This window comes from Vicia villosa, linkage group LG2 (assembly GCF_029867415.1).
Source record: "Vicia villosa cultivar HV-30 ecotype Madison, WI linkage group LG2, Vvil1.0, whole genome shotgun sequence".
Taxonomy (NCBI): domain Eukaryota; kingdom Viridiplantae; phylum Streptophyta; class Magnoliopsida; order Fabales; family Fabaceae; genus Vicia; species Vicia villosa.
The window spans coordinates 102,424,887-102,441,973 of NC_081181.1; the positions used below are offsets into that span (position 1 = coordinate 102,424,887).

Consider the following 17,087-nt stretch of genomic DNA (forward strand, 5'->3'; position numbering starts at 1 on the left):
CAACCAACAATAAAAAAAATAAAAAAAAGTGTGAAAACTCAAACTATTAAGACAAAAATGGGTGTATAAATAACACGACCCTTTTCAAATATACGGTTTGCTATGCTCTTATAAAGATGAAAATAACATTTCTCTTAAAAAAAATGACTATATTTCTTTTATTTTCAAATATTTTGAACATTATCGATTAGTGTTAAAGGATTGATTCAAACAATAAAAACAAACAGTACTTTGTACGTCATAAAGTTATTATTACATATAAGCAATGTTGTCTCTCTCCCACTCGCTTTTACTACCCATCACGATTTGCGCGCTTCTTCTTTCAAACAATTACATCCAACGGTTCAGATTCCAGTCTTCCTTTGACCCTTGTAACAAGCTCGATAATCCAACCACTATATAACTACTTCACCCTTCTCTCCCTTCTCTCTCGCATCATCCCATTTCTCATTCTTCTTCTTCCTCGCCCCCTTTAAGTTTCTCTCTTACTTTTCCGATCTCTCTCTGTAACGACACAATGTCCGCCGAGAAAGAGAGAGAGACCCAAGTTTACATGGCCAAGCTTTCCGAACAGGCTGAAAGATATGAAGGTATGCTCTTTGTTTTGTTGTTTTATTAATTAGGTTTGTGTTTTTTATGCTGCATTGTTCTAGATCTGTTTGTTGGTTTTGTTTGGATGAGTTTGAAATGTGTGTTGAGATGCAAAAGATTTGATTTTTGGATTTGGTTATTGTATTTATCATTGTTTATAGATCAGTTAGTTTCTAGATTGAATTTTTAGATTTGAATTAGTTTAGACTTTACTTGTAGTTGTTTTTATTCTTGTGTCATTGTGTTAGATTTGATGCTTAGATATGGAACAAAATTGGATCTCCTAAATTGGTAAAATGAGTAATCTCAGATGTTGTTAGGAAATTTAATAGTTGATGTAATTGATGACATAATGCACGGTGATTGCGAGTAAATTCTTGTTGGAAACTGTTTATAATTTTCAATCAAAATTGTCGACAGTTCTGAATAATTGTTTGTATTATGCAGAGATGGTTGAATGTATGAAGAAAGTTGCCAAACTTGATGTTGAACTAACTGTGGAAGAGAGGAACCTTCTCTCGGTTGGATATAAAAATGTCATTGGTGCAAGGAGAGCCTCGTGGCGTATTATGTCATCGATTGAGCAGAAGGAAGAGTCTAAGGGTAATGAGCACAATGTTAAACTGATCAAGAGTTACTGCCAAAAGGTCGAGGAGGAACTCTCCAAAATCTGTGGTGACATTCTGACTATTATTGACCAGCACTTGGTTCCTTCTTCCACCTCGGCAGAAGCTAATGTTTTCTATCATAAGATGTGAGTCGTGTTGCTACACTGTGCTTCTGTACTACTTGATTTATTAATTGAAATCCACTTGATATATTTAGTGTTCTTGGATTTAAAGATATCACAGATTTATCAACATAGAATCTGTATGACTGTTTTTTTCTACCGTGGCTTAAATATTTGCTATCAACGTGATGGTTTGAGTATCATTTTCATGATTTAGTCTCGGTTCTACAAGGAGTCTCATGTTATGAACGAGTTACTTACTGGATTTGTGAGTTTATTTTCTATTTAGGGTTTGAGACAGTCTTTGAATTGTAATTAGTTATATATCATAGGTTGATACAATTGATGATATGATATGATACCAAAGACTAAACACTAGCCCTTGTTTACATATTTTCTTAAAATTATCGTATAGTGAAGAAGTCACTTTAAGAACTAAGAAATATGAAAACCGACTCAACTTACTCAAGATAATTTACGATACTCTAAGATAATATTGAGATATTATGACATAATCTCATACTCTTCAATATATTCTGCTCATCTCTTACTCACTCACTCACACATATTTTGGCTCTGCACCCCTGATTTCCTTCTGCTTCTTTTGATGCAGGAAAGGTGATTATTTCCGGTATCTTGCTGAGTTCAAGACTGACCAAGAAAGGAAAGAGGCCGCTGAGCAGTCACTTAAAGGATATGAGGTGTGTTTGATCTCTTGTATTTCAGAACTAAGCGGGTTCAATGATCAACTATTTCTGATATTATCTATATATTGTGTTTTTGCTTGATTTTCTCAATTGTTTTGATTATTAGGCTGCTTCAGCCACTGCAAACACTGATCTTCCATCAACACATCCAATTCGTCTTGGACTTGCACTCAACTTCTCTGTCTTTTATTATGAGATTATGAACTCTCCTGAAAGGTAAGTAATTGGTTTTCAACATTTCTAATAGACTAATACTATGTCCATTACTTTTGTTTCTAGCTCTTGTCTAATTGTCATTACTAAAACTTATAGGGCTTGCCATTTGGCCAAACAAGCTTTTGATGAGGCGATTGCGGAGTTGGATACCTTGAGTGAAGAGTCATACAAGGACAGCACTTTGATCATGCAGTTGTTGAGAGACAACCTGACCCTCTGGACCTCTGATTTGCCAGAGGATGGAGGTAAGAGATAACGACTAGCACTTGAATTTAAGATTCTTCTGAATTTTGCCTGAGTAAATTAGTGAATATCAAACTGTATGCTGCTAAATGGTGATGTCTAATACACTGGAGTGGTTGGTAAATACTCAGTTTATTTATCCAGAGGGTCATTAGTAAATTATAGGTAGATATATCGTTGCTTAGGTTTCCATTCCAAGTACTATTGGGGACAAATGCTCCCCATTGTCCACCAAGTTAATTCGTTTAAAATCACTGCAATAATAATAGTTATCATCCACTCAATGACTTGTTACCCAACCTTGTCAGAAAATTAAATTAGGATGCATCATTGTTGTCAAATGGTAGATTTATCAGTGTTACATGCTATAGTGTAGTGAAATAATATTGCTATTGTTTTGCGGTATGTGATTTAGCACTAAATGTTGTCGAATGTGGCTATGGTATTTCTTTGTTGCTGTAGCATAGCATAATTTAAATAAACTGCTTGTCTGCCATCTGTGACTGAAAACATGATGAATAGAAAGTAAGAAACTGTCTGCTATTGGATAAACTATCCTGGAAACCAAAGTTGTAATATTTCAAGAGTCAAGTGAATCACTCCCAGTAAACTGCATAATTAAGCTCTTGTTATTTGGTTTGGACACTTGGAACTAAACCTACTATAAAGAAGCTCTAAAAGTTAATGTCTCCTGCAGGTGAGGACAGCATAAAAGCTGAAGAAGCCAAACCTACTGAGCCTGAGGTATTTGTAAGATAAATTTGGGTTATATTTACAATTTTTGTTGTTTTGGCAAGTCTTTAGTTATAGAGCTATAGCAGTATACTGTAACAAACAATGTAGAAGAAGGAATTCTTGCTTGCAAGAAATAGGGTATATACATAGTTTCTGAAGTTCACTTTTTCAAAACATCCATTAATTTCTACCCCCAGAATTTGACATTTTTATATTTTTGCAGCATTGAGAAGATTTCTTTGGATCTCTGGCCCTGATTCTGAAGTGAGGAATCTAAGATACTCAACAAATAGGGCATTTTTAAGCTTTTTTTCTTTTTGCTATGGATTTTGACTAGACAAGGTGGACTTTGTCCTCTCCATAACTCTTTGTGCCCTCTTTATTATCCAACCAAAGCCGGAAGATCTGCAACTGTCTTTGTGTTGCTTTATTTTTCCTTCAAACTTTTTCTTTTTTCTTTCTTCCGCCTTATCTGTTTTTAAGTAAAGTAATTAGTTGAAGCAATTGACAATTCTCATCTACCTTATAAGCATATGTTTTTATGTTCATTTATAGTTCGAGTTGGTTCTTATTAAAATGTTTGGTTTTCATGGGCGTTTTACTGAATGGTGTAATTTGAACTTGAGATCCTTGATTCAGTTTAGTAAAAGAAAATGTTTTTCAGAATACTAGAAGTCATGTATGGGAAATACAACTTCTATCTATTAGTAGGAAATATGATTTAATCGCACAATTTGTTTGAGGGAAGTGCAACTCAAGCGTAAAAAGAAAAGGTTAAATTTCGAAGTCATATTTATCGTTTACTAGATTATTATGATAGATACGTTTTCTTTTGCATCAAGATTATACATTTGAGGTATGTATTTGTAGATTCATTAGTAATAAAAGTATAAACTTTCGAGATATAGTTTATTGGGATGATATGCACAGATAATCTTGTCTATAGAGACAAATATTTTACAGATATAGTTTATTAAAGAAATAACAAGCAGCGCAATAGAAAAGGCATTCTTGTATAGTGACAAATATTTTTCAAAACCTTGGGAAGAATAATTGTTATTTTCACAGCCAAACCAACATTCTCAATTTTTTATATATTTCTCTTCTCTCATTTATTAAAACTCAACAAAATAAAATAACAATAATGGTATCTCATTTCATCAATGGTGGTACACAACGTATATACTAGTATTCGTTTGTGAGCCGTAAGATAACTACTTTTTGTCTAAAAATAAATTATTATCTATGAAGAATTTTGATAGTGCCCCGATGATTTTAAATTGCAATTGCATCTGAAGTTGCAATTGTAGTTTTGTAGATTTAGTATAATTTAGAATCTGAAATTGCATTCGTCGTAGATTTTGTATCTTCATAAAATTATATAAAAAAAAATTTAAATCTACAATAGCATCTATGAAGAAATTATATTTTTCTTATGGAAATTTAAATTGCAATTGCATTTGAAACCGCAATTATATTTAAGTTGCTACTATGGGGAAAATCAATATTTTGAAATTAAATTTATATCTTCTTGAAAGCATAAATGGTCAAAATCTATTGAGTTTTATTTTATTAACAAGAAAATCTAATAAGAGGCTCTAATCAAATTCATAAAAAAAAATTTAGTTTTAAAATCTGATAATCACAAATTGATAGCAGCAATAGTAATGCACACAAAGCCATAGCATGGTAAACTGGTAATCGGTTAACATCACAACGTTCTTATTCTTTTCTAATCAATACTATATCATATAATCGTGCTTGCCAGTGTAAAATGGAATGAAAAACTAAATTCGGAATCTAAAATTAAAATGCAAGAAAAAATAGAGTCACGAATTAATCACCTAATGAAATGCAGAGAAGTGGGAGTGTTCTGCAGGATTGTAAGCACGATCGTGATGATGATGATTTTTGTGATGATGATGATCAAACTTAGACGAAGACGATTCTGCATGCTGAACAGATTCTGCATGCTGAACAGATTCTTCTGTAATCGTAGTATCCAAAAGAATATCTCCGATTCCATGAACAACAAGCCAATCACTGTTATACAAATCAGGGAAAATCACCGGAACTCCATTATTAAGCAAAAGCAAGTCACTACTAGCATGAGTTTTAGTAACATTCAATGTGTATCCTCTCTGATAAGTCCTGATCAACGTTCCTTCCTCCAACGTAACCAATTGATTCCACATGATCTTACACGGCACGAGGTGACGGCGAAGGATATCGGAATATTCAGTTATGTTTCCGACGTGGCTCGCCATAGCTTCATCCATCGGCGCAAACAGTGTTATCTGATCAGGACGTTCTTTAAGACCTAGAAACTGCATATCAAGAAACGACGCCATAATAGAGGAGCCTCTCGATCTCAAAGCACTGCTAGCTTCCATGAAAGAAAATGTCGACGAATCAGAGATTAACCGCTTAGATCCGACACGGAAACTGAATCCATCTCTGTTCTTGCCGGAACTCTTTTTTTCTGGAAAACAAGCGCCGGAGGAAGGACGAGGAAGTTGGAAATAAGGATCGAAGAAGGTTTCCGTTTGAAAAATAACGAGATAATCGTCAGCGAGTAGAGGCGTTGGATTAACGGTAACATTGTTGATGGAGAGTCTACGGTTTGAGGTTGTGACGGTGAGGGAGTGACCGGGGAGGAGAGTGGCGATGTTGGCGCCGTAAGGGAGAGATCTGAGACTATGGAGAGAGAAAGCGTGAGGGAGGAGATGGTAACGGAGGAGAGAGAGAGGAAGCTGAGGGATCTGGTTGAAGGCGAAGTTAGTCGGAGCAAAAACGGTTAAGGAGTGAGATTGGCGGCGAGCGAGGAGAGTATGGGAAGCGAGTTCGAGGTTGAGTGCCATGGCTTCGTAACCGGAGGTTGAGAGGATTTCGGCGGCGTCGAGAATGGTGGAGGAAGAGTGGGAGGAAGAGAGAGATAGGAGGAGAGAGAATGTTAACAGTGTGATGGTGACGGTGGCGGTGATGGAAGCCATTGTTGATCTGAAAATCAAGTTAGTTTCTGGTGCTAGTTACAGAGTAGTTATGGTTTCGTTTTGGTTTTTGGCGGGAAAAGTTTGACACGCGGAGGTTTTTGATTGGTGGTGAGAGAGGAGGTTGTTGTAATATAAACGGTTAGTGTGAATTGTGATCCAATTGATGAGCTAAAGAGGGAAATTGATGTGAATTTAGAACTTGGTAAATTATCATAGTTGCACAAGTTTTATTACGAGGTTAAAGGTAGTGCACCGACAGTGTTAAAAAGTTTTACACTGTCATCCAATAGAAACAAATCGTTTTGCCATGTCATATAAGTTTTTTTAAAATTACAGTCTGACTTGTTCTGATTCATGGTCGTGATTGGTTGACAGTCAGTGCATCACCCATTTTCGCTTTTAGTATGTAATAATTTAGAAAATAATGATTTTAATAAATTAAATTCAACTAATAAATATATTTTAAAAATATTATGATATACTAGATGTAATTAATATTAATTTGAATAGTGTAAAGAAATTTTACACCGTCAGTGATCACAACCGTTAATCTATTGGAAGTATTTGACTTTTATTTTAATTTTTTAAAAAATAATATAATTGAGTGATTGTGATGCATTGATAGTGTAAAAAATGTTACAATGACGGTGCATAGCAATTAAACTCTATTAATTTTTATAAAATACATAATTGTACTTTACACATACAACCAATTAAAAATTTTTACACTGTGAGTGCATATCTCTTTTTCTCTTTGTTTATATTTAGATTGTAAATATTTATAAGTATTTTCAAGATAATTAATATAATATTTTATCAATTAAAAATAATATAATATTTACATAAGAGTATTAAATTGTTTCAAACAATAAAAAATAAAAAATAATATATATCACACTTTTCTAAATCTAATATATATTTTCATTAATATATATATATATATTTAGTATTTATATTATTAATTCGTGAAATAATTTTAAATATATTATAACTATATGCCACTCGGTATATTTGACTAAGTAAGATTCTAAAATAATATTAGGATTTTTAATAATCAAATAATATATTATTTTTCATCATATACTGTTTTGAATAAAATACATATACTATTTTGAACGAAAATATATTTTATTTTTAATGTAAATAAAAATATATTCTATTTTTAATATGATATTAAATATATTATTTTTTTAATAATATATAATATATTCTATTTTCAAATATAAAAATAACATGTATCCTACTTTTATAAACCTAATATATATTTTCATTAATATATATTTTAAATTTATATCATTAATTCGTGAAAAATGTTTAAATTTATTATAAATATATGTTGCTTGGTATATTTGACTAAGGAACATCGTAAAATAATATATTCAAAAGAACATATATAGTTGATATATCATCACTAAAAATATTAATTATATTTTATAATTTTAATAAAGTTAACCATTTATTTTATCACAAAATTTGTTTTTATCTCACCAGCCACTATATCATATTACCTATTTTATTTTAATCAATATTTGTCTTTATTTAAGAGACAATTCATATTTTTATTATAGACAAATAATAATGTTATCAATTCAATTTAAGAAATATGCATTAATTTACTTTCTATCTTGAAACATATTTTAATTAATATTTATTGACATTAAATAAAAAAAATTGAGTATTATATATTAATATAAAAAATTTAAATAATAAAATATTTTAACTCACGGATCACGATCAATATAATACATATTTTAAAATATTTTATGTGATCATGGTTCATTTTATAATTAAGAAATTCATTTTAAAATTACATATATATAAAAATATATTTTATATTTTATCAAAATAAATTTAGCCGTATAGACGCACGAGTATCTTACTAGTTATATTTTTAAATAATAAAATATTTTAACTCACGGATCACGATAATACGTATTTTAAAATATTTTGTGTGATCATGGTTCATTTTATAATTAAGAAATTCATTTTAAAATTACATATATATATATATATATATATATATATATATATATATATATATATATATATATATTTAAGAAATCAAATTGTAATGTTTATTAAATACAATACCAAACTGAAACAAAAAATTTAATTAACGAATTAAAAAACTAATTAAACTTTTAATAAAATTAACACATTTTTAATATAGAAAATAGATTTTTAAAATTAAAACCTAGGAAACATTAGAAAATAGAAATCTAAATAAAAAATAATATTTCACTTTATACATTTAAAATTAAAAATAAACTAAATTAAATATATTTAAGACTAAATTATAATGTTTATCAAATAAGAGATGAACCTAAAAGAAAAAAATAAATTCAAGAATTAAAAGTCTAATTATATCAATTTAAAAATTAACTTATTTTTAAAAGAGAAAATAAATTTGAAACATTAGAAAATACATTATCATGTTCAATCTAATTTAATATAGTAGCTATATAATTTTGGTTATTTATACTGAATTAATCAACCGAATCATCACTTTTAATGCATATATAGTCGAATCACTGGACCAAATCGGTAAAAGATTGCATTAAATAACTTTATTATGTGTACATAATCAGCATTACACGGGTATAGCTAGAGCTGATTGGACCAGGAGTTAGGATTGTAATTTGTGATTTCAGGATTTATTTTTTCTCTTAGAAGGCAGTCCATGGAAGAGGAAAACCTTGTTCTCAAACCGCCCAAGAATTTAAAAAGGGCGGCATCAGAGTCGTTGATCGAAGATTTGCCGGATGAAATACTATCTGAAATCCTGTATATTCTCGATACCAAAAATGCTTTCAGAACATGCCTTGTTTCCAAGAGATGGTTCCGTTTATGCCACTCACTCGATTTTTTCAGCTTTACCGATGGAGGCGTCAATAACGCACACAACAGGATTCAATTGCTTCGATTCGTTAACTCTGTTATCTTCTCCCCACATTATCACCACCTTCCCATCGAATCTTTTTTTATCAATTTTAAATTCCAACTCTGGGATGCTGATGACCATATCACTTTCAACAAATGGGTCGAAGCAGCTAAACGACGTCGCGTCAGTCATCTCTTTCTGCACCTCATAAATGTTCATTTAGCGCCTTCCATTTTCTGCTTCAAAACACTCGTCACGCTCAGAGTTGTTGAAACGAGTATAGGCCCTCTGTTTCATTCTTCTGTTGATCTTCCTTTGCTTACAACCATGTTGATGTATGAAGTTAGTTTCCATAATAGAGAGGATTTCATGAAACTTGTTTCTGGGTGTCCTCTATTGAAGAGTTTCGATGCTGTATTTATTAAAGTATCAATTGAATCTGTTACTGCTGGTATTATAAACCCTTGTCCAACTTGACTCACTCCTCTCTCTGTTTATTTGAGGTTCCCTTCAAAGCTGTTTATAGTGCCCAGCATTTAAGCATATTAGGGGTATGTATCCATATTACTTATTATGTCTATTTGCTTTGTTTTTATAACATGTATGTATGTGTCTTACTTTTGTAATAATGTGCAGTTGGGGCGTATAGTTGGTAACGTAGAAACCAACTCATATTACAAAGACTTTCCTGTGTTTGGAAACCTAACTGAACTTCATCTAACTTGGAGTACTAATGCCGACCTTCATGAATGGGATGAGGTATTGAAAATGCTCCATTATTGTCCCAAACTTCAATCCCTCACCATTTACAAGGTTGGTTTTTTCCATCCATCACTAGTTATTGATTTTTGTTGGATCTTATGTTTTTCTCTTTTCTTCTGGTGTTTTTACCAATCATATTTTGTCTCTGTCTCACAGCAAAGTTCACAAAACAAGGATTGGAAATACCCATATCATGTTCCTCAATGTCTTTCCTCTCATCTAACATCATGTAACATTCAACGCTATGGGCCTTTGGAAGCTGATTTTCGATTTGCAACATCTATTTTGCAAAATGCATTACATTTACAGGTTATGACCATTGGTGTTCTTCGCCCAAAACCAACAGAGAACCCCCATTTTATAGATGATTTATTCTCCTCTTCAAGGATCTCCCCTACGTGTCAACTCTCTATTTCTGATCTTCAACCCTCTGATCTTGATCCTTAGATATATATGTGCTATTTGATGGTCCAAAAAAAAAATAATACTATATCTTAATTGATTTCCTTTGGATTTTATTATTACCACTAAATCAAAAAATGCACTTCTATCCACCATTTTCCTCTTGTGTTTAATTCTTGATATATTTTAGTGTATAACTCTTGTCTTATTTCATTTGTTTAAATTTCACAATATCTATTTTATTTGAACTCAACGCATTATTTGAACACATTCTGCATAATGAATTTGTTGGATTCTCCATATTGGATTCTCTTGCAATAGAAATAAAAGTTAAATATTGCTTTGCTTCCTCTAAACAGACTGCAACTCATCCAGATACGGCCCTGCCCGCACAAATTCCACACAATGGGAATTCTGCCCTTCACTGAATCCTCTCATCATCTAGGATTCAACCCTCATCAATGTTTATGAATGCATGCAACATATATATAACATACTTTCATCATCACCATTCTATGAGTAGCATCGTCTATACTCATTTCATCATCATCATTATCATCATCATCATTATTAAGCATGTTCATATATACATTAAAATCATTCCATATAATTCAATCATCATCAAAACACAAGATCATATCACAAGGTTCATCATTCTCAAACGGCACACAAAACAGGCCTACAGATAGAAAGTTATACATCATTGAACTTTCAAAGAAAATCACAAAACAGGATTTTAACACACACAGCGACCATACGCGTATCACCAAGCCCATACGGGTATCGCCCTCTTCCATACGCGTATCATACGCGTTTCACTAGAGTGGAAATTGCCCAGAAAACACCTCATACGCGTATCAGCATCTTCATACGCGTATCATCAGAACCAAAATCCTCTTTTAAAATTCCCATACGCGTATGAGCATTCCCATACGCTCCTCATACACGAATCACCAGCACATGGTATTTGGGACAGGGCACCTGCGTATCATACGCGTATAGCCCATGGGGATTGTCCCTCATACGCGTATGACTTCATCCCATACGCGTATGACACTGTTCCATACGCGAAAAACCAGAAAATGCCCAGAATTCTGCAGTTTCATAACAGTCCAATTCTCATTCGTTTCTACTCATACCAGTCCACGATTTTGAGTCTAAAACAGTCCAATTTCACGTTTTCATTCATAGTATTCATTCATACAGATTAATCTATCATCATATATCAATCTACACATCAAAATCCCAAAATCTAAACCAATTCTTAGAACCCGAAACCTAACTCTGACATACAAACCGAATTGACTCAACAACACAACTATTCATACACTAATCATCTATAATCACAATAAGAGATTATAATTGGAAGAGTCCCCCCTTACCTTAGCCAAATTCTTGATCTTTGGTCTCTTGCCCTTTGTTCCTCTTTCACGTTCTTCGTGTTCCCAAAACCTCTGTTCTTGCACGTTCTTTCTTTCTTCCCAATTCCAATTATTTTATGAAACTAATAATAAAATTAGTAAAGAGCCTTACTACATCACACCCCCTCTTTTACTATTTTCTCACATGGCCCAAATGCCATAAACCATTATTTTTTTCATTATTTTCACAAAATCCTTAATAATTCTAATTATTAATTCAATATTCCAAATTAAATTAATATTAAAATTATACGGGTGTTACATGGTTCATGAATGATTCATAAAGTGTGGAAGAGGAAGATATAGAAGAAAATCGAAAACAATGGCTCAGATGCCTGCACGTGTCGACCTTACTCGATCATGTCAAGTGTGGAAGAGGAAGATATAGAAGAAAATCGAAACCATTATTTTTTGTTTTCAATTTTTCAACTTTTCTATTTTTCTTAGGAGTTTATTCAGATCATAAAAGGGCTAACATAGAGTTGATGGTGTGTTGGTAGGGGTGGCAAAACGGGCCACCCGCCCCGCCCGCCGTCCGCCCCGCCTTATGCCCGCCAAAAAACGAGCGGGGCGAGCATGCCCGCCAAGTAAAATGGGCATCAAAATCATGCCCGCCCCGTGTTTACGGTGATTTCCGGTAAACAACCGCTAGTCCTCCAAACTATAATAAATATGATTTGGTTACTCGCAGGATCGACTAGATTGATCCTAGGACACATAGTCAATTAGATTGTTATCAATATTCTTTAGAACCATGTTCATGATTCGTTGTCTTTGACAAATGTTATTCGATTGAAAACATACACTTTTAGTGATGACTTGATTATATGTGAGTATGACTTTAAAATGTAAACAACGCAGATAACGTAACATGCAATTCTGTTTAAATGTAAAGAATCTTAAAACATAAAACTGTTAAAGATCTTGAAAGTAAATAACATGAAAGTAAATAACATGAAAGTAAATAACATGAAAGTAAATAACATGAAAGTAAAGATACAGTAATGTAAATGACAAGAAGTAAATAGAATGCAAGAATTTAAAGATATTCGAAAACGAAAAGCAATAAAAGATAATACTCATGTATTAAGATGGTGGTGTCATACGTACATTTTCTCAGCGAACTCGTTCTCGTTAACGCTTGATACTTGAGTAAATATGTGAGTGATTTGTACAAAATGAACACACGGAATTCTATCATAAAAAACTCCTATTTATACTAGTTTCGACCATAACGGCCCTACGCTAATCCGCTGCCACGTTTCTCATAAGAACTTCCAGCGATGACATCTGTGAATAAGCAGTTACGCAACTATCTTCGAATTTCAAATCTTCCCGCCTGAGTCCATCTTCGACGCGTGGCAGTATGTTAATAAACACTTACTAACAAACACGCTAAATAATAATACTTAAGCAAATTTATAAATTTTGTCTAAGTCTTCGAGGATATGTCCTTCCAATAGCTTTCAGTAGCCATCACCTTCATAAAAAACTTAGACGTTTCTTGCTATCGAAACATGGCCATCAGTAGCCATTTTATATTTCTCAGAGATGGTCATCAGTAACCACCTTGCCTTCGATCATACACTCCTTCGAAGCACATATATTTGTTCAACGAAATCTTCAGCTAACAAATTGCCCCCAATAAATGCCTGTTTCGAAGATCAACAGAAATAGGCGTTTTTTGCCATCATAAGATTTCGTCTCTTATTAAATTTTTTATAGTTCCAAGACTACTGACTAAACGTCATAATCATTGATAATCTCTGTTTCCGAAACGTCTTGTCATTCTCAAAATGTCTTCTCATAACTTACATTCCCACGTCCTTGACCTTACTTCCTGATCATTACTCCTATATACTAGGAGTAAGGCTGAATCTTTCGACCGCCATTGGATTAAATCATCATTCGCCACGTGTCCTTTGGGTTTTACCCAAAAGATTTAAAAAGGATTTCCGTTAAACCTTTAAATACTTTGGACTTGCATTCTTTTTTCAACTTCTCATTCCTATTTCTCCGTCTTCTTCATCAAACAAAGGAACCAACATCTTCAAACTTTTCAAATCTGAATTTCTCAAAACTCGTCCGATGGCTTCATCTTCCAATGTTCTTCAACCTGCTCTAAAGCTTCAATCCACCACACGGTCTGGTGAACACGAACACATCCCAAACCCTAACGTTGAAGAAGTTCGCGCTATCTACGCTTCCCAGGTAATCATACCCTTTGAACTTTCTGGAAAATCTTTTGCTTTTATGGGTCTATTGCCGGGTGAAGATAACCAAACCCTAAGTAGGTTCTTCCCTGCTTATTATAAGACTAGGCCATTAGTGAGCAAAGCTAACACAAATGAAGAGGGTTGCTCTCCTTCAGGAGAATCTGCTAATGTTGAAGAAACTTCAACCGTAGCCCCTTTGGCTTTGCCAAAAATTAGGTTAAATTATATGACCAACTTTGTGAAAGTGTTTAGGTCACTCCCTTTAGCCAAAGATCCTGACTTATACTTTGCCTGGTTAGAAAAAGTAGAGAAAAAGAAAGAATCTGACTGGAAATCGTTAGGAATCTACGATTTGATCCAACTATCAAAAACAGGCTTAACATATAACCAACCCATGCTAGTAGCAGCGGTCCATTTCTGGGATGCTTCCCACAACACTTTCCACCTCCCATGTGGAATGGTCACCCCTACTCTCTTCGATGTAGCTGCGATTACAGGACTTCGACCAACTGGGAAAGACTTCGATCCCACTGAGATGGATGATGACACAATTGGCTTTAATAATTCGACAGTTACTTATACTGCGTTTATCCAACAACATCATGTTACCGCGAACGAAGAAGTCTCTGATGACGAACATATTGCCTTCTTGGCGCTATGGCTTTCGCGATGTGCTTTCTGCTCAAGATCCATACAAGTTGCAAAGAGATATCTTTGCATGGCTAATCAATTGCATAATGGAAAAAAGCTCAATCTTGGCCAACTACTTCTGGGATTTCTTTATGAAAACCTTAGCGAAGCTGCAAACCTTACCAAGAATTACCAATCTGGTACCTTACTTTATGCTGGACCTTTCTGGCTTTTGCAACTGTGGCTAAATGCTACGTTCGAAGCTCATCTTCCGTTTCGAGGGAAAGTCAAGGAGGAAAATGACAAAATCAGGAATCGAACTATTGAAGGAACTAGGTTGGCTTACCTGACTCCAAAAGAAGAGCCTGGGAAACTTCAAGAATACTTCTTAGCGTATATGATGATGTTTGCCCAGCGTCGTCAATTCGATCCGTCTATGGCTCCGTTTGTACATAGAACCAAGGGTCCTGAATGGTTTACTCAGAAATTCCCACCAACATCTCAGGATCAACAAACTGAGCTTATGGAAATCTGGGAATCTTTTCTGACTCCAAGGTTGTTCCTCCACCGTCTTCGACCATCGAAAGGGCAATGCATTCTTGTGTGCTATCAACCAAATTTGGTTTCACGACAGTTTGGATTGGTCCAAATAAAACCAAAATGCTTATATGAGAAAAGGAGTCATATGTGCTTCCACACCTTATACTTGTCAGAAGAAGAATGTGAAACAAAAGTTAACAGATATGCTGGCGTCACCAACCTTTCCCCTATTCCTTTCGAACCTTCCTTTTACTGTACACCAGACTTCCATCAATGGTGGACGAATTATTATACTTCTCAAATCTTTGATGCTGATAGTTTGACGCAGGAACTAACTGCAGCTTTTGCTGATGTGCAGGAGACTTTTCGTAAAGGTACTACAACTCATATTAAAGAAATACAAGCTTTCCAAAATTTTTTTGAAACTATCTATAGGCCTGATGATCTTAGTCGGACCGTTCATGAGGCTGCAATCACTTTGCGCGAAAAGTTTTCCGCCAAACTGGATAAGTTGAAATTGCCCTCGTATGTTCGACCAGAACTACGTTATGAAGTGGCTTTCAAACTTAATCCTCTAAAATTTCCTCCACTGCCAAGCGCGGATTTTGGTGTGGCTTTGAGCCCCCCTTTTCCAGATTGGTTTGTGTGTGGCAACGTTTTAAAAGATCTTCAAAACAGTAGTAAAAAACGCGCTGAACGGGTGGTTCCGACTAAGCATACCTTGGATACTTTCAAAGGACATCTCCATATAGATCTCGAACACGTTCGTGTCTTGACTCCAATACCTGAAGGTTTGGATTCAGACAATCTTTTCGACTGACTTTTCCTTTTTGGCTGGTATACTAATTTCAGTTTCGACTACAGCTGTTGCTCATAGGAGGAAGATCAAAGAGACTCCTGCCCAAAAGAATCCTGGGACATCCCAAAGCGACAAACCCAGTGAAAGTGGCTCTCTCAATCCTGATAAAAAGCCTACGGTACGCACCTTTTGCGTTCTTAATCTTATATAATCTGTAATCAATAGTCCCTTTGCTTATCATCTGTCTTTTCAGAGTTCGAAGCCCCCAACTGGTCCGAAACGGAAAGTTTCTTCGTCCGCTGCTTCAGATGATGAGGATAAATCTCCTCCTCGCACTAGACAAGGACTTAGGAAAAGACAAAAATCTGCTACTCCTTCGAAAAAGGGAAAGGGAGCAAGTCCCTCCAAAACTGCTTCTCCTACTGATAAAGCGTCCTCTGAAGATTCCCCTTTGAAAACAACTAGCAACATACTTGTTGTCGAAAGTCACAATTCAAGTCCAGATAATATCCAAACCAAGGTCTTTCAGGTTTTTTCGCATATTAACTTGTGACTTTATCTAAATAATGGGATTAACTTTTTTACCTTGTTATTGCAGGATGATGCTGGCACTGCTACTTCAGGTTTCAAAGATCCTGGTCTTACCATTGATGTTCCCAAACTCTATGGTAATAATAATCTTTAGCTTCGTTGACAAACTTGTTACAGGTTTATTCTTATGACTAACTCTGCTTTATCTGACACAGATACTTCTCGAGACAAAGCTCCTGCTCTTTCACCCGTGGTCGAAGATGCTCAGCCCATCAACACTATGCTGCCCGATGAACCCGTTGAAGAAAGTCATTCTACTGATGAGTCTCCAGCTACCCATCAAGACAAAAGTTTGGAAGGCGAAGATCACGCCCTCTCAGGTAGTGACAATGTGAATCTGCATCCTCATCATAGTGACGACACTGTGTCTGAATCAGATGCTATGGAGGAAACTTCCAAACTAGAAAAGCAAAACTTTCAAGAAGCTTCGACTCTTGACACAAAAGCTGATCCTGGGACCACTTCAATGCCTGCCCCTACGCCTTCGGAGCTAGAACAATTAAAGCATGCTGATCCTCTTAGTTTCTTGAAGATTATCATGAATGTGGATACTTCTTCGTCTCCAAGTCCTGACGCTATTCCAGTTGCGACTGTGGGGTCTGGCAACCAAGAAGACACTTCTAGCCTGCT

General features: G+C 34.5%; 2 protein-coding genes across 2 annotated transcripts; one reads left to right on the plus strand and one right to left on the minus strand.

The window, feature by feature from the left end:
- Positions 1-382: 382 nt before the first annotated feature.
- Positions 383-3,799, plus strand: LOC131651723 (14-3-3-like protein GF14 iota). Its single transcript, XM_058921405.1, has 7 exons — positions 383-590; positions 1,039-1,345; positions 1,935-2,022; positions 2,135-2,244; positions 2,341-2,489; positions 3,185-3,231; positions 3,446-3,799. Exons 1-7 carry the CDS (start codon positions 518-520, stop codon positions 3,449-3,451), a joined length of 780 nt encoding a protein of 259 aa, XP_058777388.1. The 5' UTR covers positions 383-517; the 3' UTR covers positions 3,452-3,799.
- A 1,267-nt stretch (positions 3,800-5,066) lies between these two features.
- Positions 5,067-6,215, minus strand: LOC131649689 (putative fasciclin-like arabinogalactan protein 20). The gene has a single exon (XM_058919445.1). The coding sequence runs from the start codon at positions 6,213-6,215 to the stop codon at positions 5,067-5,069; it is 1,149 nt and encodes a 382-aa protein (XP_058775428.1).
- Positions 6,216-17,087: the final 10,872 nt, after the last annotated feature.